Source organism: Alternaria novae-zelandiae (assembly GCF_023758075.1).
Source record: "Alternaria novae-zelandiae strain BMP 2774 chromosome Unknown scaffold_21, whole genome shotgun sequence".
In the NCBI taxonomy this organism is placed as follows: domain Eukaryota; kingdom Fungi; phylum Ascomycota; class Dothideomycetes; order Pleosporales; family Pleosporaceae; genus Alternaria; species Alternaria novae-zelandiae.
The window spans coordinates 157,960-185,047 of record NW_026056981.1 but is presented as its reverse complement, the minus strand read 5'-3'; the positions used below and the strand labels follow the sequence as shown (position 1 = coordinate 185,047).

Sequence of the window (27,088 nt, the reverse complement as noted above, 5' to 3'; positions counted from 1 at the left end):
TCATGGAATAACAAGCAAGAAAGAGCTATCGTCATATCATTTATACAAGACATGAGGGGGTAAGACCTCTGGATTCCGAAATGTCTGCTCTCATACCATATCACGTAAGGCAGTCCGATATCGAGGTGCGGCTCACCTTCACTTCGTCGTGGCGCACGTGTGCGTGTCCGATGGCAGGCGACCAATAGCGCGAGCTCAATCCAGGGTCTCGCATCATGAAGTCGAGGTGAGGGCCGTATTTGGCTTATCTGTGTGCGCCGTCCATCCTGGTGTGCTCACCTTCACTTTCCTGTCATCGCGCTAATCCCCGCATTCATAATCTGCATCCGTCTCCCTCCTGCATCCTCTTTACAACTTGAGCACCAACACACTGCGACCAACATTCAAGCACACCCCGAAGATTCATCATGTCTGACAACGATAACACCGCCGTCGCCAATGGCTCTTCTCCTCAGTTCACCGAGCGCGAGCTCCAGCTCCTCGGATGGGCCATGCAGTCCCTCAAGTCCGGTCCTCCAGAGGTAGGCCACCACTCCCCCTCTATTCCTATCCCACCACTCACACCTGCTATAGATCGACTACGAGAAACTCGCCGCGTACTCCGGTATGACCAACCCGCGCTCCGCCAGTAACGCCTGGGCCAAGATCAAGCTCAAGTTGATGACACCCTCTCCCGACGGCGCCGTTCCGGCTACCCCCAAGAAGACTCCTCGCAAGAAGGCTGCTGCCGCCAAGCAGGAGGACGGCGAAGAGGGTGCCGACGCGACCCCTAAGAAGACCCCTCGCAAGCGTGTCGCCAAGAAGCAGGACGTCGACGGCGAGTCTTCCCCTAAGAAGAAGGCTACTCCCCGTGGCAAGAAGAACGAGAGTAAGCACACCCTGGAGCCTACGTTGACATTGGGTCGCCTACTTTGCGTGCATTAATCTTGATGTAAACTCCAGACCGCTAACATACCGCAGCTGTCAAGGCAGAGTCTGACGAGGACGCTGACACCGGAGGCTCCCCCATGAAGATCGATCCCGCCAAGGAGGAGATCGTGGAGGATGAAGTCTAAACCTGTTCTGCAAGCCTGACGTAAGCCAATAACGTTCTACGAACTGGTCGACTTTTCGTTTGTCCTTTCCTGGCTCTAGCTATAGGAGGGCGAAGCGCACATGGATGGAGGATCTGGCCTGCAAGGGTTTGTACATAAAAGTCTAGCACGGCGTTTGGAGTACCACGGCAGCGGCGGAGTTGGAATGTTCCCAAGATAGCGATCGCAGCTGCACGTCGCGCATCTCCAATGCACATCTTTCATCATATCTACCACTTACATTCCGACATGACCGGATGACATGACTACTACTTGCCTGTTTCCGGTACGCATTAAACCCTGTAGGTGTGGCAACGCACATGTATCGCAGCACCGGGGTGCTGTAGCCGATATTACCCCAGACTCTTGGTCATGCACAGCTCATATGCATATAGCACGTACAGATCACTCTGCAATACCTTTGGCGATGCGCATGCCGCCAAACAGTATTGCGGTCACGTACGCATCAGACTCCGCATACAGTCACCAGATGTTCATCAACACTGCTGCCCGCATGTGTGCAATTGCCATCGCATTCATAGCCACCGGCATCCTGAGCCATAATCGCAATACCTAGACATGGTGCGTCAAAATCACGAAAACATGAAAGGCATGAGCGCGGCGATGCCATCGCCTATGGAAGGCAAGTCAGGGCTCGTAAGTAAGGAAAACTTCAACTTCCTACGAAGAGACGACTAACAAACATTCGTAGGCGAGCGCTCATAGCACGAGTATCGTACTGCTGTTACTGCTTCCTCTCGTTTCCATCGGCATTTTCTATACGGGCGCTCAGCATGTGCTCCTGCCTGTACTACACGCGTACTTACCCGGACAGCTCCTAACGTACCTGCCGCCATCGGTATGGGAAGGCACAGCCAACTCAAAAGAGCCCCAGGGTCCGAAGAACCTACTCATAGCATGCGCAGACCATCAGTACACGACTGAGATTATATCTCTCGATCCTCTTGTGATCTATATCAATAACTTCACGTCAGCACGAGAAGCAGAAGGACTCATCACCCTCGGGTAAGCATACTTCTCTTCGCCTACCGTAGGCTGTTCATATCAATACTAAACAGTAACTGACCCTCTCAGCTCCCCCGAATTCGCCGAATCCTTCATCAGCCGCTCGCGAGGCAACACGCAGCGTGTAACAGGGCGAACTTCTCAATCCGCGCCGCTCTCACTGGGAGACCCGCTTGTCGAATGCCTTCTTAATCGCGCGCGAACGTTCGTGGGCTCCATGCTACTTCCCTCCGAACCTTTCAGCATCCCGCAACTCGTGCGCTACTTCCCCGGCCAGAAGTACAACCTCCACACAGATTTCTGGCCCGAACACCAGATCACTACTCTTGAGAATGGAAGGCAGGTGTATTACAATCGTGTTGCGTCTTTCTTCGTGTTTCTGCGCGACAATTGCACAGATGGATACACGTCCTTTCCTCTAGTCGAACCTTCGTCGTCTATCGATCTAGACGGTCTCTATAACGGCAAAGTCGCTCACGGAGAGATGGATGGAGAAGTTAAAGGCATTAAGTTCAAGCCGATCCAAGGAAACGCGGTGTTTTGGGTCAATCTGGACAAGCACGGTAACGGCGATAGAAGAGTGGTACATGCTGGTTTACCTGTGGGCGAAGGAGAGAAGATTGGGCTGAATATCTGGCCCAGAACATACTTTGGGTACGTGGACGGTGATAGTGTTGATGAGGTAGAGACGGCGCAGGCGGCACGGCAGGGATGGAGCGGGAAATGGAAGGACTAGGTAAAGAGTATGTTACCAACTTTCCGGGTCGTCGAAAACGAACCAAAATATTGCATTTAGCGCATATCTACCCATTGAAACAATCTATCACATCTCAAAACCTTAATATTCAAATTACCCATCCAAGGTCGATGCGCAAGGCCATCCCCATGTATACGAAACAATGACGCGCGTTTCAGGCCATGGCAGATAAAGTGACGCTCAGCATCCGCACATGAACTAAGACAGGGCGACGCCGCATCCAAGAAACCCGGTGGCTGCCGTGTAACACCAAGGCAATCATGTAAATTGCGGCGCATCGGTCATTGCATAGCGGCCTTGCACTGCGTGCGTCCCTATCAAACACATCAGTCTCACAAAGAACCACAACTCGACGAACACACTTCACACACTCCAGAATTAACATTCGACAACCTTCCTCTGCGACTCTCCAAGATATCTGTCAATTTAAAAATGCCACAAATCATCATCACCTACCCGGCCCTGCACCTACCACACTCGAGTCCCGCGCCCTCCTTCCCCGACTACCCCACACTCCACAAATGTCCAATGTACATTGCTCAGTTCATCGATCCCATGATCCGTTCGTGGAATCTAGGGCCTGGGTTCTGCACGCGCGACAACCTGTTCGGAGTGAGCTATTTGATCGTCCTGGGTGTGAACTACATTCTCGCTATGATGGCTTTCTTTATGGTTGTCGCTGTGCTGAGAAGAGTGGTGTGCTGTAGGTGTGGAGGAAGGGATAGAAAGCGGGGAGAAGATATGGGCGGAGATACGAGGGGTATAGATCGAGCGGAACGGGGAGAGGGGGGTTGGATGGGCAAGGTATGTTTTGGTGATGCCATGACGCTTGGGTGGATGCATGCTGATGACTTCTGTAGCAGATCAAAGCCTTTCAGCCGATATTGAGTCCGGTCAGGGAGAAGGAGAAGATGTGATATTGAGGGAGTACGAAAGTGGGAATCATCCTGTTTGTCATACAAGCAATCGAGAAATGGGTTTCTTGGTCTCGATACTCCGGCACATCGATACGACAAGTCAGCTGCGACAGTTTTCAATGTCATATCAGAAGTGGAGCCGGCGCCACTGTCGCCAAATGCTGAGCGGGCTTGTAGTGCATTGCGGGCCAATAGGCGCCGTAGACATGGACATGTCTTCACATAGGAGTCGCGCGACGGCTATGGCCATCATGTGAGCGGATTCGCTAGGGGAGTTCTTCGCGTTGAGCGCTCACAGGATTCGAGGAAACAAAGTCCTGGTGTTGAAGGGACTCCTTATCTGCCGGATGGGTCATGTGCAGTACATTGGTACGGAGGTGCCGAGAAGACTAAGGGTTGAGGGCAGAATGGAAGCCAGGAGTCTATATTGTCGTTGGGTCATTGCCCTTGCGTGTTTTCATCTTCATGTAAGGTCTACATTGCCGTTCGGTCATTTACTCTGCATGTTTTTACCTAGATGTCAGGCCTGCATTGCCGTTAGGTCATCCACTCTGCATGTTTTCATCTAGACGTAAGGCCTACATTGTCGTTGAATCATCTGCTTTGCATATCCTCATCTCAATGTAAACTACAAACCTACCTACTCATTCATCATCCTCATCATCCTCATCCTCCCCAAACTCAACCCCATACTCAGCACAGACATCCCACCGGTCCCCCTTCGCACTCTTACTAACATACTTGGTGAACCGCAACACACCCCGATCCCTCAGCACAATAGCGAGGTTATTCCACGCAGCGGGCTGACTGAACAAGATACCATCGTCCTCGTCGTCAGCAGCAGACTTGTAGATAGCAGGATCGGCCTTTGCTTTGCGACGTTGACCTGCACCCGTAGACGTCGAGGCTTCACCAGTAGGCACGCTGGGGTGATCGGCATCGTCTTCACCAGCCATGTACATTTCGTAGCCGCCGACCTCCTCTTCAGGCTTGGGTTCCGGTTCTTTTGCCTTGCCCTTCTTCTTACTCTTTTTGCTGCTGCTGCCGTTTTGCTTGGTTTCTTCCTCAGCGCCTTCTTCGGGCTCTTCGTCTTCGTCGCCCCAGCCGCGGGAGGGCGTGATACCGAGACAGACTTCTAGCTGCGGGTCTTCTTCCTCGTAGGCGGTCGCGAGTGTGTAGTCGAGACCTCGCCGGAAACGGCGCGCGAAGATGTTGCTCTTGGTCAGTGTGATACCGGTTACAAGAGAGATCCACTTCATGAACGCTGGGTGCGGAAAGAGTATGTCGACGAGGTCGTCGTATGGTGTCATGCCGTCGTTCTCGGGGTACGGTGTGGTTGGTATTGGCTGAATAGCTTTTCGGTAGAGATAGCGCTGCTTGTGTGGCGGTCGTGCGACACCAACCATCGATTCCTTGGAGTGCGGGTTGTTGGGTAGGCTTGGGTTCGCCTCGTGGTCTTTCGACTCAAGATACTCTCGTAACCGCGCAGAGAATTTATTAGACAGGAACTGTGCAAGTCGTAACGACGACTCGTCGCCAAACATGTTGGACAGCTCCTCTACTGTGTCCGGTACCAGGTAGTTCGGGTTCATGAACTTGATCAGGAAATCAATGTCGTTCTCAGTCAGCTCGTCGTCCTCTTGTTTCGCCTGCTCTTCCCAGTCTGGGTTGTCGACCCAGTGTGATTGCGGCTCGTCGAAAACGTCCGCCTTGCCTCCCTGCAGTTGAGCAAGCGAGCTCTTCTCTGCCAGCTTCTCTTCGAGACCCTCTTCGTAGCCTTCTTCGCCCTCTTGCGGAATGTGGAACCACCCGCTAATGGCCATGCGAACGCGACCACCGTCTTCTTCTGCCTTCTCTTCCAACCCTCTCCTGTAGACCTCCTCGACGTCGTGGAAACTCTCTCCAGGCTGGACGGTGAAGAAAGAGAGCTGGTTCCATGCCGGCGGTATCGATAGCGAAAAGTCCGGCTGTGGCACCCTGACCTTGTCGCCGTCTGGTGTCTCGAGATGTTCGGTTGGGTACAGTCGTAATGCGCCTCCCCACTCTGGCTTCCAAGGAATGTCAGGGTCCAGTAGATACAGAATCCAACTTACACGCCGACTTCCGATGACGTCGTCGTGGCAAAGCAAGTGGCATCCTGGTGTGTATACATTCTGCGCCGTAGTCAGTACAGTTCCTCAGACAATGCGTCGCGCAACCTACCACTGCCATATCCGTCTTTACTCCACTCAATGGCCCAGATCCTGTTATCGAAGATAGGTACTTGCGAAAGGCAGACGAGTACAGCGAGTCGCGCAGGGTAAGCAGGGAAGGCAGGCGCTTGAGCGCAGAGTCGTGGAGGCCATCGAGATTTGCGAGATCGCCAGATTGGTGAATCTTGTAGATGTCTGTCTCCTTGGGCGTAAAGTGGATGTGCTCGCGGATTTCGTTGCGGACGTTGCGTAGGAGAGTATCGTCGACGAGGTTATGGATTACGGCGTGCTTGTAGCTATGGTACAATTAGAACGTCATGGGTCGAAGGTGCGGAGATTAATGCATACGGCTGCGAATCCGCGTATTCGCTCGTATATCCCTCGAGTACTTTGCTGTCGAAGAGACCGCTGCGGAAATTGTTATGCGCCTCGTCGTCGGAGATGGCTCTCTTCTTTTTCGCCTTGCCATGCGCAGGCGCCTCATTTTTGCGCTTGGCCATTGCGGAGGTTTAGCGATAATTCCGGTAGGTTGGGAGAAAGTTCAGCTGTTGCGGAAGAGCAATTGAGGGAAGCTCGAACATAAATTTGGTCGGCCTTGGACGTGGAAATCGCCGATGCTATCGCCTGCCTCACACCACAATAGCTCCACCTAGCCGTCTGCAGCATCATGACGAAGATTACTTCCCAGCGTGGCCATGTTCTCCTCATGTTGACCGATCATGCTTCGGCGCAATAGCAGCTAGTGCTTGCGAAACTATGCTCAGATGCGTCCACGACCTCGTACACAGCTTGCGGGATAGGCACTCGCTAACGTGCGGAGAGCCAACCACTCCGGTTGGCTGATCCCCCGGGGAACATGTGTCCGGTGGCGTCCGGCGTTTAAGTTTAGTATCACGATGATCCATTCCCAACCTTCATGTGAAGGATGACGACAACTACAGATAAACACAGTGTTGGTTTGATTGATTATGAGTAGCAACTGTCTATTGGGTATCTCGAAAGTGATCGACATGCTATAACCGGGTACGCCTACCGGATGCGCTGGGCGTCTCGATACAGGATTGTTGCAAGCATCTCGGGGGTATTGATATCCGCGTGACTTCAGCACAGCTGAACTGGATCAAGGCAGTGGTGACCGCGAAGTCGTAGTCCGCCGCGGCACACCTACTCCTCCTGGCCTCCTGCAAGCAGCTTGGCCATCTTCTCCTCCAGCATCTTGACATCATTGCCAACGGTCTTGACATTGTTGACCGTGGTGGCCTCGGCCTTCTTGTAGTCCCTCTCCAGAACCTCAAGTTGACGCTCCCACCGCTTGATCTCCTGCTCCTGCTTTGATTGTCGGCTTTCTAGCTGAGTCAATACTTGATCGGCTTGCCAAGCACTTGTGTGCACGAGTCGCAGCGTGCGCAGACGCTCGAGGACCAGAGGGAGAACGGGCGACAGCTTATCGATGGAAGGCAATGTGCCATACAGCGCGTTGATCTTAGCCTCTTGGTCTGGATAGGTCACCGCCTTGTTGTCGCCAGAATTTGAGCTAGCCTGTGCAGCTTCATGCCGAACTTCCTTCAGATGCTCCGCTTCTGCTGTGAGCTTCTTGACGTTCTGTGTGACGGCGTCCAAGTTGTTGCTCGAAGCATCCCCAATCAAGCTGAGCGTCTGTTCCAACCTCGTCAGAGTAGAAGCAACAGGAAAAGGCGTTTGGTCACTGAGCTCCGGCATTGTGTTCCCGTTGAGGCCAAGATTGTTCTCAATCTGCGTTATGCGCTTATCAAACTCTGCCGCGTGGTTCAGCACTACTTCGAGCTGACCCCTCTGAATCTGGGTGCCTGGTAGCGGCGGCTTGTTTGCGATGGCTTCGCTGAGCGTCGTGCTAGGGTCAAAGGGCTTGTAGCTCTCAAACTTTTGTACCGTCCGGTCGAGTATAGCTTGTGCGCCCCGCGCCCCGCCCTTGTGTGCTGTGTATATGGTGTCGACTTTGCTTGCTATGGTCTCCATCAAGTCCCTCGGGTCTTGCTCCTCAATCTTGGACTTGTCCCCGCTCTCCACTCTTCGTTCGTACTCCTCCTCCAACCCGGCTAGCTCTCGCTTGATCCGCAATAGCTTCTTCGCAAAGCCTTCCTCTTCTTCATCGCTGTCATCTCCTATTATCTCGCCTCGCCTTCGCTGGCGCCGTGTTGATGTGCGGTAGGACTGCCGTTGTGCGGTGATGTTGTCCGAGAAATCGACCCCGCGGGCGTCTATCCGTGAAGGCTGGAAGCGGTTGCGTGCTTGATCTGGTTGGAGTCGCTGGTGCCGAACTGCTGAGTCCCTCGGGTCGTCATCGTCGCCTTCGCCGTCGGACTCGGAAACGGCGGTGGAGGCTTGGATTGTAGACACATCTTCGGCGAGCTCGGGGGTCTCGTAGATGTCCGGGGCGGTGTCAATGCCCGGGAGGTTGTCGTATTTTGGCCTGGTTCCTTCGGACATGGCGGTTGGCTGCAGGGAGGAGTAACGCTGGTTCGGCGCAAGGTGGGTGTGTGCCAGGGGACGCGTTCAGAGTGGCAGTCGCGACTTGCGCTAGTCCCCGCACGGCATAGTGACTTGGGTATGGACTTGTGTTATACACCGAAAGGCAGGCAGGAGTGTGATGATAGGCTTGCTCTTGCCTGTCATCAGGCGGGTTCAATCATCGCTAACTACATGGTACGCTCTCTCTGATACTTCATCCTGCATTGGCCATCAATGGCCCTCCTCAATTCACTAGACATGTGCAGCGCATGCCGCCTTGTGATCGAAACAATTTCTCGTTTTCGTCTATGCCTGAACCTTGAAAGTACGACCGCTGGCCGTCTTCTTCTCCTTCTCCTCTGTTTCGGGTCGGGCTCTGCGAAGCACTATAGTTTGTCAGTATAAACCTGGCGCAGGCAACCTGGCACAACATACCTTGGAGGAAGTCTGCGGTCCGCTTGCGCATTCTTGTGTGGATGAAAGCCTTGGAAGCCTTGATATGGTAGTGGAAGTAATCGCGGAAGGTCTGGATGTGCGAGATAACCTCATCGCGCCGTTGCTTGGCGAGATGGCGAGGGAAGAGTACTGCAGAGGTTAGCAGGACGTACAGTCAATCGTGTTAGGCGACCCACCAAATGTGATGTAGCCAATCTCAGCTGAGCCAGAGTTGTCAACTCCGGGGATGCCTTGCAGCTCAAGCGGCGGGTCATTCCTGAACAGCACTTGTGGTGCGTTCTGAATAGCTCTCCGCCTGGCGTCAACGAACTCCTGAAGGAAGACCTTTCCGAATATCCTGTCTGTCTCTTCCCGGAAGACGGTGGAGAAGATGACGGTGACACGGTCGTGGCTGGCCTTGATGTAGATGGCTTCCTCCTCTCGGTAGTGGATCGCGCGCACGGCACCGCCCTCTGCTACACCCTGTGGCGCCGACTCGGATGTGTACTTGGAAGCTTCCTCTTGCAACTCATGGAACTCGTCGAAGGCTTGCTCGAAGGGTGCAGCCATGGCGTTCCGCTTGAGGAGGGAAACGCGCCTGACCAGGTCTTCTTTGGCATCTGCACACCGTCAGCACCTCGTTCCAGCAGTCTGACAACAGACCGTACCTTGCTCTTCTGGCAGGTTCTCCAAATCTACCAGCACGGAGAAGTCATAGCCAGACTCTGGCTCCACGATATAAGGCCCATACTCTCGCTCCAGCACTGCCTGCGCGCCGTATTGGACCAGCTCCTTGAAGCACTTGATGTGCAATGACACTAGTATCTTGGTCTTGCTCTCCGGGGTTGAGATGTGGAAGGTGACGCCGTCGAAGTCGGAGACGACCTGGTCAATGTTGGCGGTAGCTCCTCTATGTGCTGTTAGCTACCTGGCTGGTGCTGCGGAGCGGAAGGCAGCGGGGTATGGCGCACCCATTGATTCGTTCCCTTAGGAGGGATTCGATCAGGACGTTTTGATAGTCGAGAAGAAGCATGTTGGCGGTTCAGCTCCTCGTAGGCGGGTGGGCGTCGTCGGGCGGGGAGCTATTCGAGGGCGGTGATGCGGAGGACGGAGGTGTGCTGTGATGCTGGAAGGTGGGTCTAGCGCAATCCGTGGGGTTGGCCCTTGTCTAAAAAGTTTCGAGAAAGTAACCAACTCCCAACCCGACCGTTACCAGTGGCGCATACCCACGAACATTGTCTGAGGAGCGCAATGACCTGAAGAGACTGACTCTGAGATCCCTCAAACCCTATCCTCACGTAGTATCCGGAATTTTATAGAGGCGGCGCAAAATGGTCAAATCATACAGGTAATGCGCACATGCAGCGCAAGTCGAACAGAGCTCATACTAACTGTTACATAGCAAGTATGAGCAGTCCGATGCTTTCGGCGTGGTCGCGACTGCCACTTCCAACATTGTATGGACCCCCGAAAGCCTCACGCAGCCCGGTTCGAGTCGAGTCGCAGGCGCCGGACGCGCATACGCCGCCGCCAACGAAGAAGTGCTGTGCTGGGATGTAAAGAAGGGCGAACTTATGAGCAGATGGCGCGACAACACCTGCACCGAAGAAGTCACCGTAATATGTCGGAGCGATATCGACCCGGACGTCTTCGCTGTGGGCTACGCCGACGGAAGCATACGCATATGGGATGCGCGAACGTCGACCGTCATCATCAGCTTCAATGGCCACAAATCCGCAGTCACAGTCTTGACTTTTGACCAGAGTGGAGTACGGCTGGCGAGTGGTGCCAAAGATACGGACATTGTTGTGTGGGATCTGGTCTCAGAAACCGGCTTGTTCAAGCTGAGAGGGCACAAGGGCCAGATTACTGGCCTGCAGTTCCTCCATCCTGGTAGTGCTCCGCAAGAAGATGGCGTGGAGGACGAAGAGATGGACGTGGATGCAGATCAAGCTTTCCTACTATCGACTAGCAAAGACGCGTTGATCAAGATCTGGGATGTCACGACTCAGCACTGCATCGAGACCCACATTGCACAAACAAACGGAGAATGCTGGGCCCTTGGTGTTTCACCGGACGGCAGCGGTTGCATAACTGCCGGCAATGATGGAGAACTCAAAGTGTGGGCTATCGACCAGGCAGGTCTTCGAAGAGCGGGTTCAGCAATCGGTGAAGGGTTCGAGCAGGAATACCTTACCTCCAGAGGCATACTTTACCGGACGGGCAAAGACAGGACACAAGGAATCTCCTTTTACGCCAAGGCAGATTACATTGCTGTACATGGCGCAGAGAAGGCCGTTGAGATATGGCGGATAAAAACGCCAGAAGAGGTCCGCAAAGCTTTGATCAGGAAGAGGAAGAGGAGGCGAGAAAAGGCCAAGACCGAGAAAAACGGAGACGTTGAAGACGATGCTGATGCTGACGACAAAGTCGACGCTACGGATGCCGAGATTGGCGAAGTCTTTGTACCCTATGTGACCGTACGAACTTCCGGGAAAGTGAGATCAGTCGCGTGGATGCACATCAAAGGAACGAAGAAGCTACAGCTACTGGTCGGCACGAACAACAACCTCATCGACGTTTACGAGATACCCCAAAGAAGCAAAACGAAGAGCGAGGAAGCACCCGACTACAGCCGTACACTATCTGTCGAGCTCTCCGGCCACCGAAACGATGTACGAGCACTTGCACTCAGCTCCGATGATCGCATGCTGGCATCCGCGTCAAGTGGAGGACTGAAGATCTGGAATGTCAAGACAAAAAACTGCCTGCGCACTCTAGAATGCGGCTATGCACTTTGCTGTGCGTTCTTACCAGGAGACAAGATCGTCGTTGTAGGAACTAAGGATGGTGATATCGAACTGTACGACATAGCGGCATCGACATTGCTGGACAAGATCGACGCACACGAGGGGGCTGTTTGGACTATGCAAGTTCACCCCGACGGAAAGTCACTCGCCACTGGCAGCGCCGACAAGTCCATCAAGTTCTGGAATTTCGACATTGTCCAGGAAGAAATACCGGGAACAAAACGCACAACACCTCGTTTGAAGCTGACCCAGTCGCGCATACTCAAGGTCAACGACGACGTTCTAAGCGTGCAGTTTTCACCCGACTCAAAGTTACTCGCCGTAGCGACGCTCGACAACACCGTGAAAGTATTCTTCGTAGACTCATTGAAGCTCTTCCTCAACCTGTACGGCCACAAGCTGCCCGTACTCAACATGTCGATTTCCAGCGACAGCAAGCTCATCGCGACCTGTTCTGCCGACAAAAACGTCCGTATCTGGGGTCTCGACTTTGGAGATTGTCACAAGGCGCTCTTCGGCCATGAAGACAGCATCATGCAAATATCATTCATCCCGCACCCCGTCGACAACGACGAACGCCACATTTTCTTCAGTGCCTCCAAGGACCGCACAATCAAGAGCTGGGACGGCGACAAGTTCCAACAAGTCCAAAAGTTCAGAGGCCACCACGGCGAAATCTGGGCCATGACCGTCGCGCGAACAGGCGACTTCATCGTCACAGCCAGCCACGACAAGAGCATACGCATCTGGACGCGCTCCGACGAGCCCATCTTCCTCGAAGAAGAGCGCGAACGCGAGCTGGAAGAGATGTACGAAAAGACTCTCGCCACCAACCTCGAAGACGACGAAGACCCCACGGGCACCCGCGCCGAAGCCGTCGACGCCAGCAAACAAACCATCACGACCCTCACCGCCGGAGAACGCATACAAGAAGCACTGGACCTAGGCATCGCCGACCTCGAAGTCGTCCGAGACTGGGAAGCCCAACGCAGAACCAACCCTAAAATCGCGCCGCCACAGCGCAACCCCCTCTTCCTCGCTCTGGGCAACATCTCCGCCGAGCGCCACGTCCTCAATACGCTCTCCAAAATCCCCGCTGCACAACTGCACGACGCGTTACTCGTCCTGCCCTTCTCCTCTCTCCCCGCTCTCTTCACTTTCCTCGCTATCTGGGTGCGTAAACAGTGGAACGTAACACTGACCTGCCGCGTCCTCTTCTTCATGCTCAAAACGCATCAGAAGCAGATTGTGTCCAGTCGCGAACTCAAGACTGTGCTGGAGGGTATGCGCAATGATTTGCGGAGCACACTCATGGGCAACAAGGATTTGATTGGGTTCAATGTTGCGGCGTTGAGGTTTGTGGGGGAGAGGGTGGATGAGGCGAGGTTGGTTAGGTGGGAGGATGTGGATAGGATGGATGGGGAGGAGAATAGGAAGAAGAGGGGGTTTGTGGATGTTGCTTAGGTTCACCTCATTCAAAGAAAAAAAACTGAACAGGTCTGCAGACTACGAGGACCCAGAACCTTGCAAAATAGGTGACCCAACGTCAACGTAGGCTCCAGGCTGTTCAGGTTTTCCCTAGGTTGGCGTGGGTTGGTGGGATGGGAGATGAGGGTGCATTTGTGGCGTTTCTAGTTGGATGTTTGGGCTGTGTTAAAAGTAGTTATACGGGTGTATTGCGAGAATCCATGTTTTGAACACTTATGGTTGGTATCCTTGTCTGTTTTACAATGTATGCTGAGAGTGATCAAGTCAAGCGTATGCTTCATATCAGCCAACATGTCCCCTCTCCAAGGTACATACATATTTCTAAACCCACAGATGTTTATACATATCATGATAGTCGTGCATCTCCCATATTTTACACCACCGCCACCACAACATCCCGCCCACCAGCAAGAGAAAGTCTCCGACAATCTACCCCATAGCCTTCAAGAAATTAGCCTCCTTAATCCCCGCCCTCCGCTTATTCCTCATCGCCTTTGTCAACTCCTCTCTCGCATCCTGCGCCTTGACTGCGCCCTGCAAACTCCCGTCTCCGGCCGGTAGATCAATCGTCTGTTCGTATAGCGGTACTTTGGGGGCCAGCATCTCGGGGTTCATGGCTTGTTCCTTGCGGAGGCGTTTTGCGGCTAGACGACGTTGTTTTTTCGATTTCGCTGTGGGGAGTCGTTAGTAAAACTGTTCTTCTTTTCCTAGGCTATGATGGACCTTGTGGGGAAGTATGCAATGGCAAGGAACGTACAGAACAAATCTCCCGCCCCAGCATCCGCCTTCTTCTCCTGCCGATCCAATATCGTCCACAGCCAACTCGGATACTCGTCGTCAGCCAACGCAACAGGATCCTGTCTATCTTTCAAAAAGTTCAACCCCTTCAGCGGTTGGCCAGCTGGTATACTGCTTTTCACCAGCGGGGCAGCCTTCTTCTTCGCGGCTTCCGCAGCCGTGGCTTTCAAATCCGGACTCGCGGCTGGCGTTAACGGCTCGCTGAACGGCTGGGCCGCAGATGTGGAAGTCGCAGTTGGCGGGTTGTGCGAGGAAGTCGAGTCGCCTTGACGGCCGGCAGATTGCGTTGCGGTGCTTGCGGAGATGGGTGTTGCGTTGCGGAGGGGGGTTGTGGTGGTGAGGAAGCGCATGGGTTGCGGGCGTGTGGAAGAGGTTATTTGGGCGCGCGAGGCGCTGCGCAGACAGGTTCGACATATCATCTTGGGCGTGTGTGGGGGGGCGCTTTCAATTCGGCTTTGGGGTTGTTGCTGGCCAAAAGTTTGAGATGGAATCGGAGGGCTGCCGAGGTGTTTCGCCGGTTCCGGGTCGCGCTAGAGGGCATCCTTGTCTGCCGCCGCCCGCTGTGTGCTTGAGCTCGGGAGGACCATGCCTGGTGCATGAACACCTTCATGCTTCTTCCTGAACGGCTTCACATGTGGTGGTTGTCATGGTTGTGGTTATTGTTTTGGCAGGTGCTACGCCCCAGATGGCACCTTCCAGTTTCGGCTGGTCCCATGGACACTGCTGAGCGACAAGGTAGGCGGAAGACATCACAATCAGGCAGGAAGATAGATAAGATGTATGTGTACATTTCAAATTTCGAAGCACATTCATCTGAGTAAGACATGAGCGCAGTGTGACCACTACGTCCAGCCAACCCAAACCCATGCATCGTATTCCTCCAACAGCGCCTGCGGCTGACCGCTTCTTCAATAACATCGTACAAGATAAACATGAGAGATCGTTAGGGATAGTGTGGGATTAGTGCCCAAGCCTGACGCTGGCAGTCCGAAACGCCGTGTTGCGTTCCTTCCAACCAGGCCAGCAAGTAGATAGTAAAACAATGGAAAAACTATAATTAGACAAATGAGTGGTGGGGATCACAGTCCCTATAAGTATGTACACGGAAAACGAGAGCGTAAGACATCGTCTAAGGTATAGGGCTGAGAGCAAAGGAGACCGTCCGGGGAGCACAGTAAGGAGACTTGATCAGATCCAGGCCATGGGTGCGGGTTGGTGTTTGATGGCGAATCGATGGCTGAATAGTGGGCGGATCTCTGAGAGGTAATCGGCAGCGCAGAAAGCTGCGAGGTTTTTCGAGCGCATGATGGAAATGTCCGCTTCGGTCTCTGCATCTCGTACTACGCCGCCAAACTCCTCGACGACTTCGTTCAGTTGCTCGAGCTCACGGCCAAAGGGGTGGTTCTCCTCTTCAATCGTGCCCTTGAACATGTCGAGCGACGAGCGCTGTTCGCGCGAGTGGCGTGCAGAACCGACGCTTCCACGCGAGTTCATGCTGCCGCGAGTGCTTACATTCTGAAGCGATCGCTTGTGCGCCAGGCGCTCATGTGCCTTTTTGCTGTGCGAGAGAGCCCTCTGAGGAATAGCAGGCACTGCCTCTACAGTCTCCTCCTTGACTTGCTTGAGACTGGTAGTTGAGGCGGACTTCTTCAGTTGCTTGCCAGAGGATGAAAAGTAGCCGGAAAGGTGGTTGGGCGCGGGCGAGATTGGTGAAGACGCCACAGAAGAGGCATCGGTCAGGGTAGTGTCTCTTGAACCATGCGAAGAGGCCCGGGAGCGTGTTGACACACTGTGGTCCGAGTCGTCCGCCGAGGAGTGGCTGAGGGAAGTTGAAGAGGAGACATTCCTGAGGGTCGAGATGTCGGGCGCATTGTACGAAAGCATGTTGGTAGTCGACACCAGGGCGATAGGAAGAGAGATCTTGGAACGGTCAAAGTTGTTGTTGGCCATTTTGACACTCTGGCTGCGAGTCGGCGACACCGTGGAGTCCTTCGGCTCTTCTGTCCGCTTAATGCGCCTTGTCATGGCACGAGCGAGAGACATATTGATGGATTAATTCAAAGTAGATGTGCGATATTGCAGATAAGGGTCCAGCTGTCGGTTCTGGGGCCGGTAATTCTGGCGGTGACTGTAGTTGGTCGCTACTTTGGTGCGATGCAGATATGCGGGGTACTGCCTGGGATAGATTGCGCTTGAGGCTGGCACGAGATCCAAACAGTCGCGAGCTAGAGTTGCACTAATGCGTTTGTCGCCGTGTTCTAGAAAGGATCTGGAAAAGATCACGCTGTGCTATCGGTGGTGTATTTGGACGCGTGCCCTTTGCAGTGTAACAGTGCACTGGATGTCGGTGGATGTCGGAGTCGTAATTGTGGTACAAATGCGGCTAGAATGTTGGCTTGAGAGTCCGGCACGGTTGCTTCCAGTGATGCAGTCGAATCCTTGGGTCCTGGGTTCTTTGTTTGATTTTCGGTTTTCTGATGCTGAGATCGCGGCGTTTAGCGATGGGGTGAAGAATGAATGGTGGATGTGAAGTAAGTTCGTCTGTCAAAGAGCGTAGAGACCAGCTGTGTCGTAAGGAGCGAACACCGGGCCGCGAAATGAGAGAATGATGGCTGCTGTGGAAGGCAACGAGAGCGCGTAAGGCAAAGGAAGGGAGGAAGCCTGAAGAAGAGGGCGGCGCGCGATAGAGCGACTGAATGGGTTGAAAAACCAGCATCCCCGGGGCGGCAGGCTAACCAAGCCGCGTCGACATGTCTCTCGAAGATTGGTAGGAATGACCGGGGGAACGCCAGAACCAAGCAAAAAGCAGCGAATCAGCATGTATTGGTTCCTGGGATACTGAGTTAGTGGCGTCGACACAGCCCGGCTAAGTTTAGTGAGTGATACGTTTTCTACAGCGGGCGAATGGGATCGCTTCGCACAGAGTGCATCTACCGCCCATTCGTCTCAGATTGAGCCGGGACTCGTTGGCCTGTTTCCCAGATCCGCACGCCTTTGGCTGGGGCTGCAAAGGCCCGCTGTTTCAACACTTCCCACAACAGAGGTCTGCTGCCGAGCTGAATTAAGGGCCTTCCCTTTCCTGTCGCGCGGCATTGACATGTGAGATGACGGAGAAATATGCGACGAGTAAGCGCAGTCGGTCGTCGGAGGCACAGCTGTCATTCAGCCCCGACAGCGCATGCGCTGCACGCATGGCATGGCATTATGGATAAGCACCGATGCCTGCGCAAACGGTACCGTGGTTGCGTTGGGGACGGCGTTTCTGTCAACCCCCTCCCAATCCGGTCACATGGCACTCTAGAACCTTATGCAGAAGCGCCCAAAGCAGGCCGCTCACTCGACGCCACGCGTGCCTTGCAGACGCACGAATAGACAGCTGTCTCGCACCCTCCGAGGATGTCAGTGTGCTGGCCATGGGCATCATCAAAGGGGAGATGGTTTTGGCGTTTCCGCCTTGCGCGTCCTTGGTGGTTTCGAAACTGTAAAGCGCCGAGACCGGGTAGCCTTGAGGTGACGATCTGGCCGTCATCTCGCGAGATCGCAACCTGAGGCAGCGAGGTCCACTTGGTGTCGATGAGGGTGCCCAGACTTAGGGCTCCAAGCTGCGAACGCAGATCAGCCGGCCGCTTGCTGACTGCCCAGTGCTGTGAGTTCGCCCGCTCGTTCCTACTTTGCTTTGTCACGCTCATGCGATGGCAGAGAAAACGAATCTGAGTTTATCGTTTATCATTTATTGATTTTGGTTGCTCGTGGTGATAGTGATGTCATTACAATAGTCCACTATGAATCGTGCTGCGCCATGGTGAGGCTACTCGATTCAGATGAGATGAAAGGAGCTAAAAAGTAAGGGCGAGCTGGTTCGGACAATTTTCGAAACGTGTGCGGGACCTGACTCGCGATTGCGACCCGCGAAACATGGCCTCGAGTGTTGCGGGGACAAGCTTCACGGATGGCTCGATTGTGCAGGATATAGAACACCGTACACATAGCATAGAGCTCGGTACATTCGCGACGCCTTTTGGATCTTATATGCTCAGGGTATCATCGTCTAGTCTTCCTCCATCGACTCCCAACCCTTCTCGTCACCGTTTTCGGCACCCTCCTCATCGCTCTCGCCCTCCTCGGTATCGGAGTCTGTGTCCTGTTCCTCCAGACCCACGAGCCTCTCCTTGCCATCTCCTCTGATAGCGGGCACCTTGGTCGCGAAAGCCGCGCGCACGGCCGCATTGGTGCTTGTGTCCCAGATCTGGACTGCACCTTTGCTACCTGCGACAGCAAGGCGGAAACCCACTTCTTTATCGGGTGCAAAAGATGTTGAGAATACTCGCCCAACACCGAGATCCCGCGATACAACCATGCTGGGACCGTTATCTTGAATGTTCCACAGTTTTACTTGCTTGTCTGTGGAGCCTGTGACCAGGTAACCGGGTATCACTGGGTTAATATCAAATGAAGAGATGGATTCGTCATGAGCTTGTAGTACCCACACTGGTTTTGAGGCAGAGGGGTCTTTTGGCGCGTTGCGGACGTCGTGGTAGTGTATCATACCATTCTCAGTAGAGACCTGAGGTTGTTAGTACGACGTGATCAAGCTGGTGCTGCCACACTTACGTAGAAGTAGTTCGGGTCGTGAGGATTCCACCGCACAGTCTCGACATCACTCTCAACACCCCATCGTGGCGCCTTTGCATCGGGTGCACGCACATCGGCTGCCACCACAGTCCTGTCGTAGCTACCACTGAGAAGAGCAGTGGCCTCGACGGGATGCCAGGCTACGGAGCAGACCTTGTCTGTGTGGTACGTGTATGACTTGGCACACTTTGTCGTATTCAGGTCCCACAGCTTGATAGTCTTGTCTGCTGATGACGAAGCGAGGAAGTTTCGATGTTGTCGGTTGGCTGCGAGTGAGAGGACTGAATCGACGTGGAACTCGTCGTTGGCCTTCTTCGACTTCTTCTTCTTCTTTTTGGGCTTGTCTGCCTTTGCGTCCTCGGCGCCTTGTCCAAGAACTGCATCTGGGTACATGCTGTCTACCACATCCAGGTTCCAGATTTCGATATCAGGATCCATGGTTCCAACCGCGACGTAGTTTCCCCTACCCTCACTTGTGCCTACCGACTTGCCTACGGGCAGATCTAACCATTCGACGGCAAGTGGGATTGCGGGCAGCATGATGTCGTGGTGCACGTAGAGATTGTCGTCCTCGTCTTCGTATACGTAGACTTCAAGATGCGCGACTTCGTCTTCTATGCGACCAGCCAGAACCAAGTTGTCTGTAGCCAGAATTTGAAGCTCCTCACGCTCTTCGTCATCTGATTCCTCTCCAGCCTTCATCGTGATGTACGGATCGTCCTCGTCGTTCTCGTGGAAAACCAGGTTCTTCGCGTTGCCGAACATGGCCATGGTATCGCCGCGGTCTTCAGCAACATCGTCGTCATAGTGCTCGAGGTCGTATTCCTTGAGGTCGTCATCGTCGTCCCTTTCCAGTCGTTAGTCTTTGAGGTAGTCTGTTTATTGAGTGCACGCACTCATCGTCCTTCTTGGAAGCCTTGGTCGAAGTTCCGTTTTTGCTCCGTTCTTCGGCTTGCGCTTCCTCGAGATCTTCCTTGGCATCCTCGAGTTGGAGGTTTGCCAGCTTGGATATGCGCTCGTACTCGTCCTCGTCGAACTGGTACCGTGAAGGAAAGGGCGCCGCATAGCCGCGCGGCACCCACGTCGTCGCTGTGATCATAGACATTGCGCTGGTAATGTAAAGTCGAATGCGCAGTGAGAGCGCAAGTCGCGTGGGGAACTTTTTCAAAAGGTTGGAAATAATTTTGGGCGCCCCGCAACGATTGGCTGAAGCTCGTCCTTATCGATAGCGACAATTGCGGACTCCCGAGAGAGAGCATCAACTTTCTCGGCCTCTCAACCCTCAAGCTACGACACTCGCCATCGCCCTCCCTCCATACGCTCACCCACCCTGCTTTGTCTATAAGCGTCCCCGGCACCTCGATCACCATGGAACGCGGTCACAGCCCAAAACGGCGCAAGCTCGACCCTGAGGAATACTCCATCGCGCCCCGTCCCAAGTTTCGCAAGCCCAATCAGCCTGCCTCTGCACGGCATACAAACTCGCGCGATAATGGCGCAAACCCATCGCAGCGGCCTTTGGAAGGGTCAGAACCTCTGGTGGAGGATTTTGATTCTATGGCGCTGGATCGCGACTGGTACGGCGGTGAGGAGAACGGACACACCTTCGGAGACGATACCCACAACCCCTTTGGTGGTGCCGAGAGCACATGGCTGGATGCACAACGGGAGGCTGCTATGACGGAGAAGAAACAGAACAACCGAGCAAGTATGCGCGCGCAGCAGAAGCAGAAGGATGTAGATGCTTGGGAAACCAACCGCATGTTGCAGTCTGGAGTGGCCCAAAGGAGACATCTTGACGACGACTTCGACGACGAGGAGGACGCGATGCGGGTGCATATTCTTGTGCACGATTTGAAGCCCCCGTTTCTGGACGGAAAGACTGTCTTCACCAAGCAAATCGACCCCGTTCCGGCCGTCCGCGATCCGCAGAGCGATATGGCCGTTTTCAGTCGGCGTGGTAGTCGCGTTGTAAAGGAGAAACGTCAACAGAAAGAGCGCGCGAAACAGACGCAGGAAGCTACCAGTGCGAAGGGAACAACGCTAGGAAACATCATGGGAGTCAAAGAAGAAGACACGGATAGTGCTGCCCCAGGCCCAGAAGACGAGGAGAAGCAGGGCGGCAGCAAGTTTGCGCAGCATCTCAGCAAACAAGAGGGTGCGAGTGCTTTCAGTAAGAGCAAGACACTCCGAGAGCAGAGACAGTATCTTCCGGCCTTCGCTGTCCGAGAAGACCTCCTACGCGTGATACGAGACAACCAAGTCGTTATTGTGGTCGGTCAGACGGGTTCTGGAAAGACGACCCAACTGACCCAGTTCCTTTTTGAGGACGGGTACGCAAAGCAAGGGCTGATCGGATGTACGCAGCCTCGTCGTGTCGCAGCCATGAGTGTTGCGAAACGTGTGAGTGAAGAGATGGAGGTGAAACTTGGTGGGCAGGTCGGATATGCCATTCGATTCGAAGACTGCACCAGCAAGGAGACCAAGATCAAGTACATGACGGATGGTGTGTTACTCCGAGAGTCATTGGTGGAACCGGACCTGGACAAATACTCCTGCATCATCATGGACGAGGCCCACGAGAGAGCTTTGAACACCGACGTACTGATGGGACTTCTCAAAAAAGTGCTGGCACGCAGAAGAGACCTCAAATTAATCGTCACATCAGCTACCATGAACTCGGAACGATTCTCGCGCTTCTACGGAGGAGCTCCCGAGTTCATAATTCCAGGGCGAACATTTCCCGTTGACATCCAATACTCGCGGTCCCCATGCGAGGACTATGTCGACAGCGCAGTCAAGCAGGTGCTCGCCATACATGTCTCCCAGGGGCCTGGCGATATTCTGGTCTTCATGACGGGTCAGGAAGACATTGAAATCACGTGCGAACTGGTCGCTGAAAGGCTGAAACTTCTCAATGACCCGCCAAAACTCAGTATTTTACCAATCTACAGTCAGATGCCTGCCGATCTGCAAGCAAAGATCTTCGACAGAGCAGCCCCCGGCGTACGCAAGGTCATCGTGGCCACCAACATTGCAGAAACGAGTTTGACGGTGGACGGCATCATGTATGTGGTGGATGCTGGATTTTCTAAGCTCAAGGTTTACAACCCGAAGATGGGCATGGACACGCTCCAGATCACACCTATCTCACAGGCCAATGCCTCTCAACGTGCTGGTCGCGCTGGACGTACTGGACCTGGAAAGTGTTTCCATTTGTACACTGAGAGAGCTTTTAGGGATGAATTCTACATCCAGACCATCCCAGAGATTCAACGAACAAACCTTGCCAACACGGTCCTTCTCCTCAAATCCCTCGGCGTGCGAGATCTGCTAGACTTCGACTTCATGGACCCGCCACCCCAAGACACAATAACAACCTCTCTCTTCGATCTCTGGGCCCTCGGCGCCCTCGACAACATCGGCAACCTCACTGAACTCGGCCGCACCATGACCGCTTTCCCCATGGACCCCTCGCTCGCCAAACTCATCATCACTGCCACAGAAATGGAATGCAGCGAAGAAATGCTTACAATTGTCGCCATGCTCTCGGTTCCCTCAGTCTTCTACCGCCCCAAAGAGCGCCAAGAAGAATCCGACGCCGCGCGCGAGAAGTTCTTCGTCCCAGAGTCTGACCACCTCACCCTCCTCCACGTATACACGCAATGGAAAGTAAACGGCTACTCCGACGGCTGGTGCATCCGCCACTTCCTGCACCCCAAAGCGCTGCGCCGCGCAAAGGAAATCCGCGACCAGATCTACGACATCATGTCCAAGCAGAAGATGAAGCTCGTCTCGTGTGGTACCGATTGGGATGTCATCCGTAAATGCATCTGCTCTGGCTACTATCACCAAGCCGCCAAGGTGAAAGGTATAGGCGAGTACATCAACCTGCGTACGAGCGTCACCATTCAACTCCACCCCACATCTGCACTGTACGGTCTGGGCTACTTGCCCGATTACGTCGTATACCACGAACTCATCCTCACAAGTAAAGAATACATGTCCTGTGTCACATCTGTAGATCCGCACTGGCTCGCAGACATGGGCGCAGTCTTCTACAGTATCAAAGAAAAAGGATACTCGGCAAGGGACAAGCGTATCATGGAAACGGAATTCAACAGGAAAGCTGAGCTGGAGGCGCAAATGGCGGTTGACAAGGCTAATGAGGATAGGAGGATTGCGGAGGAGGAGAATGGGCCTGTGGTTAAGAAGGCGGGTGTGGTGAAGAAGAAAGAGGCTGATGTGGAGGGGGTGGTTAAGAGACCGGTTGTTGGGAAGAAGAAGTTTGGAAGGAGGTAGATGGGTAGGATGGCATGTGTTTAGGGTTTTACACGGGGGTATTGAGGAGAGAGTAAGAGTATATGGAGTGGATCGAGTGGTATGCATTGCAGAATACGTTCATGTAATTCTGTCTTATTGGTATTACCTGACCTACGCCAGGAGATTCTCAGCTAATGTTAACGGCTCAGTCGTCTAGCTTATGACCTATTCTGGCGACTACATCAATCGAAATGCGAGTACACAAATTCCATAAATTGGGCTGCAGTGTCACAATGTTATCCGTTACGTTGTATTGTGACGTATACATTGGATGTATCCTACAACACGGACAAAACCAAACTACTCTTCCTCACGATAACGAAAATTTCATTGAACATGGTCTTAGACATTAGACTAGTATCTGATATGTGCTCGTGCTACATGTAAAGAAGACAAGAAACCTAACCATGCAACGCCATAGGGTATGCCAAGGAAAGCCCAGAACATAATAGAGATGAAGCATCAACTTTGAAAGGAGAAGAATTTTCCGAAACTGTATCGCTAACACATAGTAGCCCGTCCGAAACATCTTAGCGCATCTCAGTGCAACAGATAGATGCTTCTACTCCTCAGCCTCGCTCTTGACCTTGGCGGCAGCCTTGACGAGCTGCTTGAGACGCTTCTCCATGACAGTGCGTCCGTCGAGCGTATCCCAGACCTGATGAGGCGCCTTATTGACAACGTCCCAGCTGACGAGGTTGTCAGTGAGGGTAGTCAGATCCTTCTGCTTTCGCTCCCACTCAGAGTCCGTCTTGACCTTGATACCACTGGACACGATCACAAGCGGAGTGTTGGCGCTCTGAATGTTCCTAGCAGACGAGACCTCGTTCTTGGTCAGGCTGTCAGCGACAAGGTTCTCCTGGAGCTGCGCCTTGATGTATTTGCCCGATTGGTATGCGTTGCGGCCGTAGACACGGTCTTCACGAGTGCGACCCTTGAAGAGCGCGCCTGCGAGACGGACGGTGCCGATTGGAGAGATGATACCCCAAGCCCAGAGAATGAAACCACGGCCGGGGCCACCGATGCGGTGCAGAAGATCCTCGTGGAGAGGGTCGATCATCATGATACCAACGACCTGCTTCAGGTGACGCGAACTGAAGATACGAGAGACGATGCTGCCAGTACCCGCAGACACCAGAATATAAGGACCCTCTTCTCCAGCCTTAGCAAGAGCTTCCGAGAATGCGTCTGCGGACATGCCGGCCGAGTGTGGGGAGGGTGCGTTGTCAGAGAAGGCATAGCCGGGGCGGTCCCAGTAGCAGTAGCGGGAGATGGTACCGTTCTTGTAAGCTGCGTAGGCCCAGTGCTCGAAGTCGTACTCCAATGGCGATTCGCCTGCCTCGAGGAGGATGGTAGGGTCGTTGACGCCGTGGCTCTGGGTGACGTTTCCGACGCAGGCGAGATGAACGGCGTACTTGTCGCCGTCTACAAGGATGCGTTCACCATACATCTTGAGTGTTGCGTCGCGGCCTCGCATGCCGAGAGTTCCAGTCATCAAGATGACGATGACGATGAAAATGACGGTAAGAATCGTAGCGACTGTGACAGCGAGCCATTCCTTCAGAGTGCGGCGCGTCTCGGCTCGGCCAGTAAGGCGCTCCTCCTCTTCGTGCTTGCCGTATGCGACGACACGATCGGTCAGAATGCACCACACAGCCATGACGAAAGCCCAGACAACACTTGCGATACCGACCCAGCCTTCCTCGAGCCTGATGCGAGGAATGGCCAAGATGAGGATCATATCGATAGCTAGAAGTCCAGCGATGATGGCCGTGGTGATGCGCAGACCTCTGGCAGGAGTAACGAAGAAGATGGTTGCGACGAGGAGGTTGCCAAGGGTGAGACATGTGTAGGCGAAGTCGAAGAAGCCGGATCCACGAGTGTGTAGGCCAGGAGGGGAGACGAAGATGGAGACCAGCAAAAGCACCCACCACAAGAAGGTGACTACGAGGAAAAGGATGGTCAAGTATCGCATGGCGCGAACAGTCCACAGATTGTACGGTGACACCTGCCATGGTTAGATAAATCTTCATAAGAACCTCAAACAACTTACAGCTGGGTCATCTGGATCGAGGTAACCATCCGAGTTGGGTGGTGGCCTGGGACGGTCGAGAAGACGGGTCCTCTCGGTGGGCTCTTCGCTTCTCCTCGACGCTCCATTACTTCTGCGCGACGACCTCGACGCTCCATCGTCGTTGGAGATTGGTGTGGGTTCCTGAGCTGACAGAAGACCCTGGCCGCCATTGTCGTTGTCATTTCCCTTCCACATGCTGGGCATTGGGAGCTCTTGGAGCTACAAACACCTGCGATATGGTAGTCTGAGCGGACGATAACACTTATCGGTGATGTGCAAGGATCCGTAGAGGTCCCAGGAAAGATTGGCAAAGATTGGAGCTATTCGAAGCTCGTGAAGCTTCCAGGAAGGCGACCGGGGGCGTGGAGGTTTTACTTATGCTTGACGCGCTAAGCCAAAGATCGACCGACGTCATCATCACAGTTCATCCAAGTTCGCGACTAGCGCACATCAGAAGGCTAGATCGTCCCGCGGAAACCTCCAAGCGATCCCTACCACGTACCAACCATCTCCACGGTACCGCCCAGCCTCGTGCCGCATCTCACTGTCGTCTAACGCCGCTGCGTCATTGGATTGCGAAACGGGCTTCGCGATGCATCTCTTTTTGCCTCGAACGGCCTCTCGCTAAGACATTGGCCTTTATCCCTGCCGTCTATCTGATAGCACCCCGCCTGCGTCGATTCCCCTCACGCCTCCAGGCCACGACATATTGGAACGCTCGAGAGAAGCTAGCGGCCAATCACTGACGGGCGGATCTCCACGCTCACGAAACCCTGATTTTTCGACACAAATACAGCCTCGCCCAAGCCACCATGTCCAGCTTGGCTAGAGAGTTCGCAAAGACTAAACTTTCTTCCCTGCCACCGCCGGAGCCCTTGCAGGAGGAGCCTCCCGAGTACGAAGATGACTCGTCTTCGGCATCGTCAATGTCTAGCACCGGTACTGTCAGACCGTCAAATACACTAAGACCCGCCCCCGCAATACATTGGTCCGACTACTACGCCCAGGAGTTCTATCTTGAGCAGCGCAGGGATGGGTCAGGGCATGCCAAGTTTCATGTATACCTCACACCGCCAGCGACAGCGAAAGCACCCTTGGTCGTGCTCCACCATGGCGCTGGGAGCTCAGCAATGTCCTTTGCGCTGGCAGCCAAGGAGATTCGCAGGGCCATGCCAGAAATTGGGATCCTAGCTGTCGAAGCACGCGACCACGGAAGTGTAGTATGGAACGCTAGTGGAGAAGTGGACAACGACCTGAGCATTGGGCAGCTCAGTCAAGATCTAGTCGACATGCTGTCGCTGACCAAGAGCAAGATGAATTGGAAAGAGCTCCCACAGATTGTGTTGATAGGACACAGTCTGGGTGGTGCAGTCGTCACCGACGCTGCGAACAAGGGCCTACTAGGAAACAAGCTGCTAGGCTTTGGAGTGCTTGATGTTGTCGAGGGCTCGGCCATGGAAACACTGGCACATATGCACACTTACCTTGCGAGTAGGCCCAAGTCGTTCCCTTCGCTTCCTGCTGCTATCGAGTGGCACATACGATCACGAACGATACGCAACCCCCAGTCGGCGCGAGCAAGCGTACCAAGCCTGCTACTACAGAACTCGGATGGGCGATGGGCATGGCGGACGGAGCTCGCGAGCACAGAGCCATACTGGGAGAACTGGTTCACGGGCATGAGCGGCAAGTTCCTCAGCGGAAAGGGGGCAAAGTTGTTGCTACTCGCTGGAACCGACAGGCTGGATAAGGAACTGATGATTGGGCAGATGCAAGGTATGTCTATCGCCTTGTCGCTTTTGTATGAGGTATCTAATGTAATACAGGTAAATTTCAACTCCAGGTCTTTCCTGCCGCTGGGCATTTCCTCCACGAAGACCTCCCGGAAAAGACTGCTGAAGTCGTGGTCGAGTTTGTGAAGCGCAACGACCGGAGTGCGCTTGTTCTTCCGCCTAAGGTCTCCGATCTCCTTGCGCAAGGCAAGAGAGTATAGGACTATCATCGCGAGTCTTTACCTCCAACGCGCTCGCCCCAATTGACCTATATAATGCATGACATACGATCAGGGTAGGTTGT

The 27,088-nt window shown here is 53.9% G+C and overlaps 12 protein-coding genes across 12 annotated transcripts; 5 read left to right on the top strand and 7 right to left on the bottom strand.

The window, feature by feature from the left end:
* Window positions 1-407: 407 nt before the first annotated feature.
* On the top strand, window positions 408-1,055 carry J4E88_008826 (uncharacterized protein; the record flags this gene model as incomplete). The annotated part of the gene is made up of 3 exons (XM_049402434.1): window positions 408-521; window positions 574-868; window positions 961-1,055. The coding sequence occupies 3 exons, from the start codon at window positions 408-410 to the stop codon at window positions 1,053-1,055; spliced, it is 504 nt and encodes a 167-aa protein (XP_049251671.1).
* Window positions 1,056-1,676: 621 nt separating this feature from the next.
* Window positions 1,677-2,835, top strand: J4E88_008825 (uncharacterized protein; the record flags this gene model as incomplete). Its single annotated transcript, XM_049402433.1, has 3 exons — window positions 1,677-1,730; window positions 1,786-2,099; window positions 2,169-2,835. 3 exons carry the CDS (start codon window positions 1,677-1,679, stop codon window positions 2,833-2,835), a joined length of 1,035 nt encoding a protein of 344 aa, XP_049251670.1.
* Window positions 2,836-4,417: 1,582 nt separating this feature from the next.
* J4E88_008824 (uncharacterized protein) lies at window positions 4,418-6,465 on the bottom strand (the record flags this gene model as incomplete). The annotated part of the gene is made up of 3 exons (XM_049402432.1): window positions 4,418-5,926; window positions 5,976-6,261; window positions 6,314-6,465. The coding sequence occupies 3 exons, from the start codon at window positions 6,463-6,465 to the stop codon at window positions 4,418-4,420; spliced, it is 1,947 nt and encodes a 648-aa protein (XP_049251669.1).
* A 664-nt stretch (window positions 6,466-7,129) lies between these two features.
* On the bottom strand, window positions 7,130-8,431 carry J4E88_008823 (uncharacterized protein; the record flags this gene model as incomplete). Its single annotated transcript, XM_049402431.1, has 1 exon — window positions 7,130-8,431. One exon carries the CDS (start codon window positions 8,429-8,431, stop codon window positions 7,130-7,132), a length of 1,302 nt encoding a protein of 433 aa, XP_049251668.1.
* A 327-nt stretch (window positions 8,432-8,758) lies between these two features.
* J4E88_008822 (uncharacterized protein) lies at window positions 8,759-9,920 on the bottom strand (the record flags this gene model as incomplete). Its single annotated transcript, XM_049402430.1, has 5 exons — window positions 8,759-8,838; window positions 8,888-9,037; window positions 9,085-9,507; window positions 9,556-9,797; window positions 9,859-9,920. The coding sequence occupies 5 exons, from the start codon at window positions 9,918-9,920 to the stop codon at window positions 8,759-8,761; spliced, it is 957 nt and encodes a 318-aa protein (XP_049251667.1).
* A 298-nt stretch (window positions 9,921-10,218) lies between these two features.
* Window positions 10,219-13,161, top strand: J4E88_008821 (uncharacterized protein; the record flags this gene model as incomplete). The annotated part of the gene is made up of 2 exons (XM_049402429.1): window positions 10,219-10,235; window positions 10,290-13,161. The coding sequence occupies 2 exons, from the start codon at window positions 10,219-10,221 to the stop codon at window positions 13,159-13,161; spliced, it is 2,889 nt and encodes a 962-aa protein (XP_049251666.1).
* Window positions 13,162-13,614: 453 nt separating this feature from the next.
* On the bottom strand, window positions 13,615-14,402 carry J4E88_008820 (uncharacterized protein; the record flags this gene model as incomplete). Its single annotated transcript, XM_049402428.1, has 2 exons — window positions 13,615-13,856; window positions 13,943-14,402. The coding sequence occupies 2 exons, from the start codon at window positions 14,400-14,402 to the stop codon at window positions 13,615-13,617; spliced, it is 702 nt and encodes a 233-aa protein (XP_049251665.1).
* Window positions 14,403-15,171: 769 nt separating this feature from the next.
* Window positions 15,172-16,026, bottom strand: J4E88_008819 (uncharacterized protein; the record flags this gene model as incomplete). The annotated part of the gene is made up of 1 exon (XM_049402427.1): window positions 15,172-16,026. The coding sequence occupies one exon, from the start codon at window positions 16,024-16,026 to the stop codon at window positions 15,172-15,174; it is 855 nt and encodes a 284-aa protein (XP_049251664.1).
* A 2,005-nt stretch (window positions 16,027-18,031) lies between these two features.
* Window positions 18,032-19,720, bottom strand: J4E88_008818 (uncharacterized protein; the record flags this gene model as incomplete). The annotated part of the gene is made up of 3 exons (XM_049402426.1): window positions 18,032-18,547; window positions 18,595-19,462; window positions 19,512-19,720. The coding sequence occupies 3 exons, from the start codon at window positions 19,718-19,720 to the stop codon at window positions 18,032-18,034; spliced, it is 1,593 nt and encodes a 530-aa protein (XP_049251663.1).
* Window positions 19,721-19,983: 263 nt separating this feature from the next.
* PRP16 (DEAH-box RNA helicase prp16) lies at window positions 19,984-22,917 on the top strand (the record flags this gene model as incomplete). Its single annotated transcript, XM_049402425.1, has 1 exon — window positions 19,984-22,917. The coding sequence occupies one exon, from the start codon at window positions 19,984-19,986 to the stop codon at window positions 22,915-22,917; it is 2,934 nt and encodes a 977-aa protein (XP_049251662.1).
* A 583-nt stretch (window positions 22,918-23,500) lies between these two features.
* J4E88_008816 (uncharacterized protein) lies at window positions 23,501-25,216 on the bottom strand (the record flags this gene model as incomplete). Its single annotated transcript, XM_049402424.1, has 3 exons — window positions 23,501-24,946; window positions 24,992-25,037; window positions 25,122-25,216. 3 exons carry the CDS (start codon window positions 25,214-25,216, stop codon window positions 23,501-23,503), a joined length of 1,587 nt encoding a protein of 528 aa, XP_049251661.1.
* Window positions 25,217-25,824: 608 nt separating this feature from the next.
* Window positions 25,825-27,005, top strand: J4E88_008815 (uncharacterized protein; the record flags this gene model as incomplete). The annotated part of the gene is made up of 2 exons (XM_049402423.1): window positions 25,825-26,788; window positions 26,839-27,005. 2 exons carry the CDS (start codon window positions 25,825-25,827, stop codon window positions 27,003-27,005), a joined length of 1,131 nt encoding a protein of 376 aa, XP_049251660.1.
* Window positions 27,006-27,088: the final 83 nt, after the last annotated feature.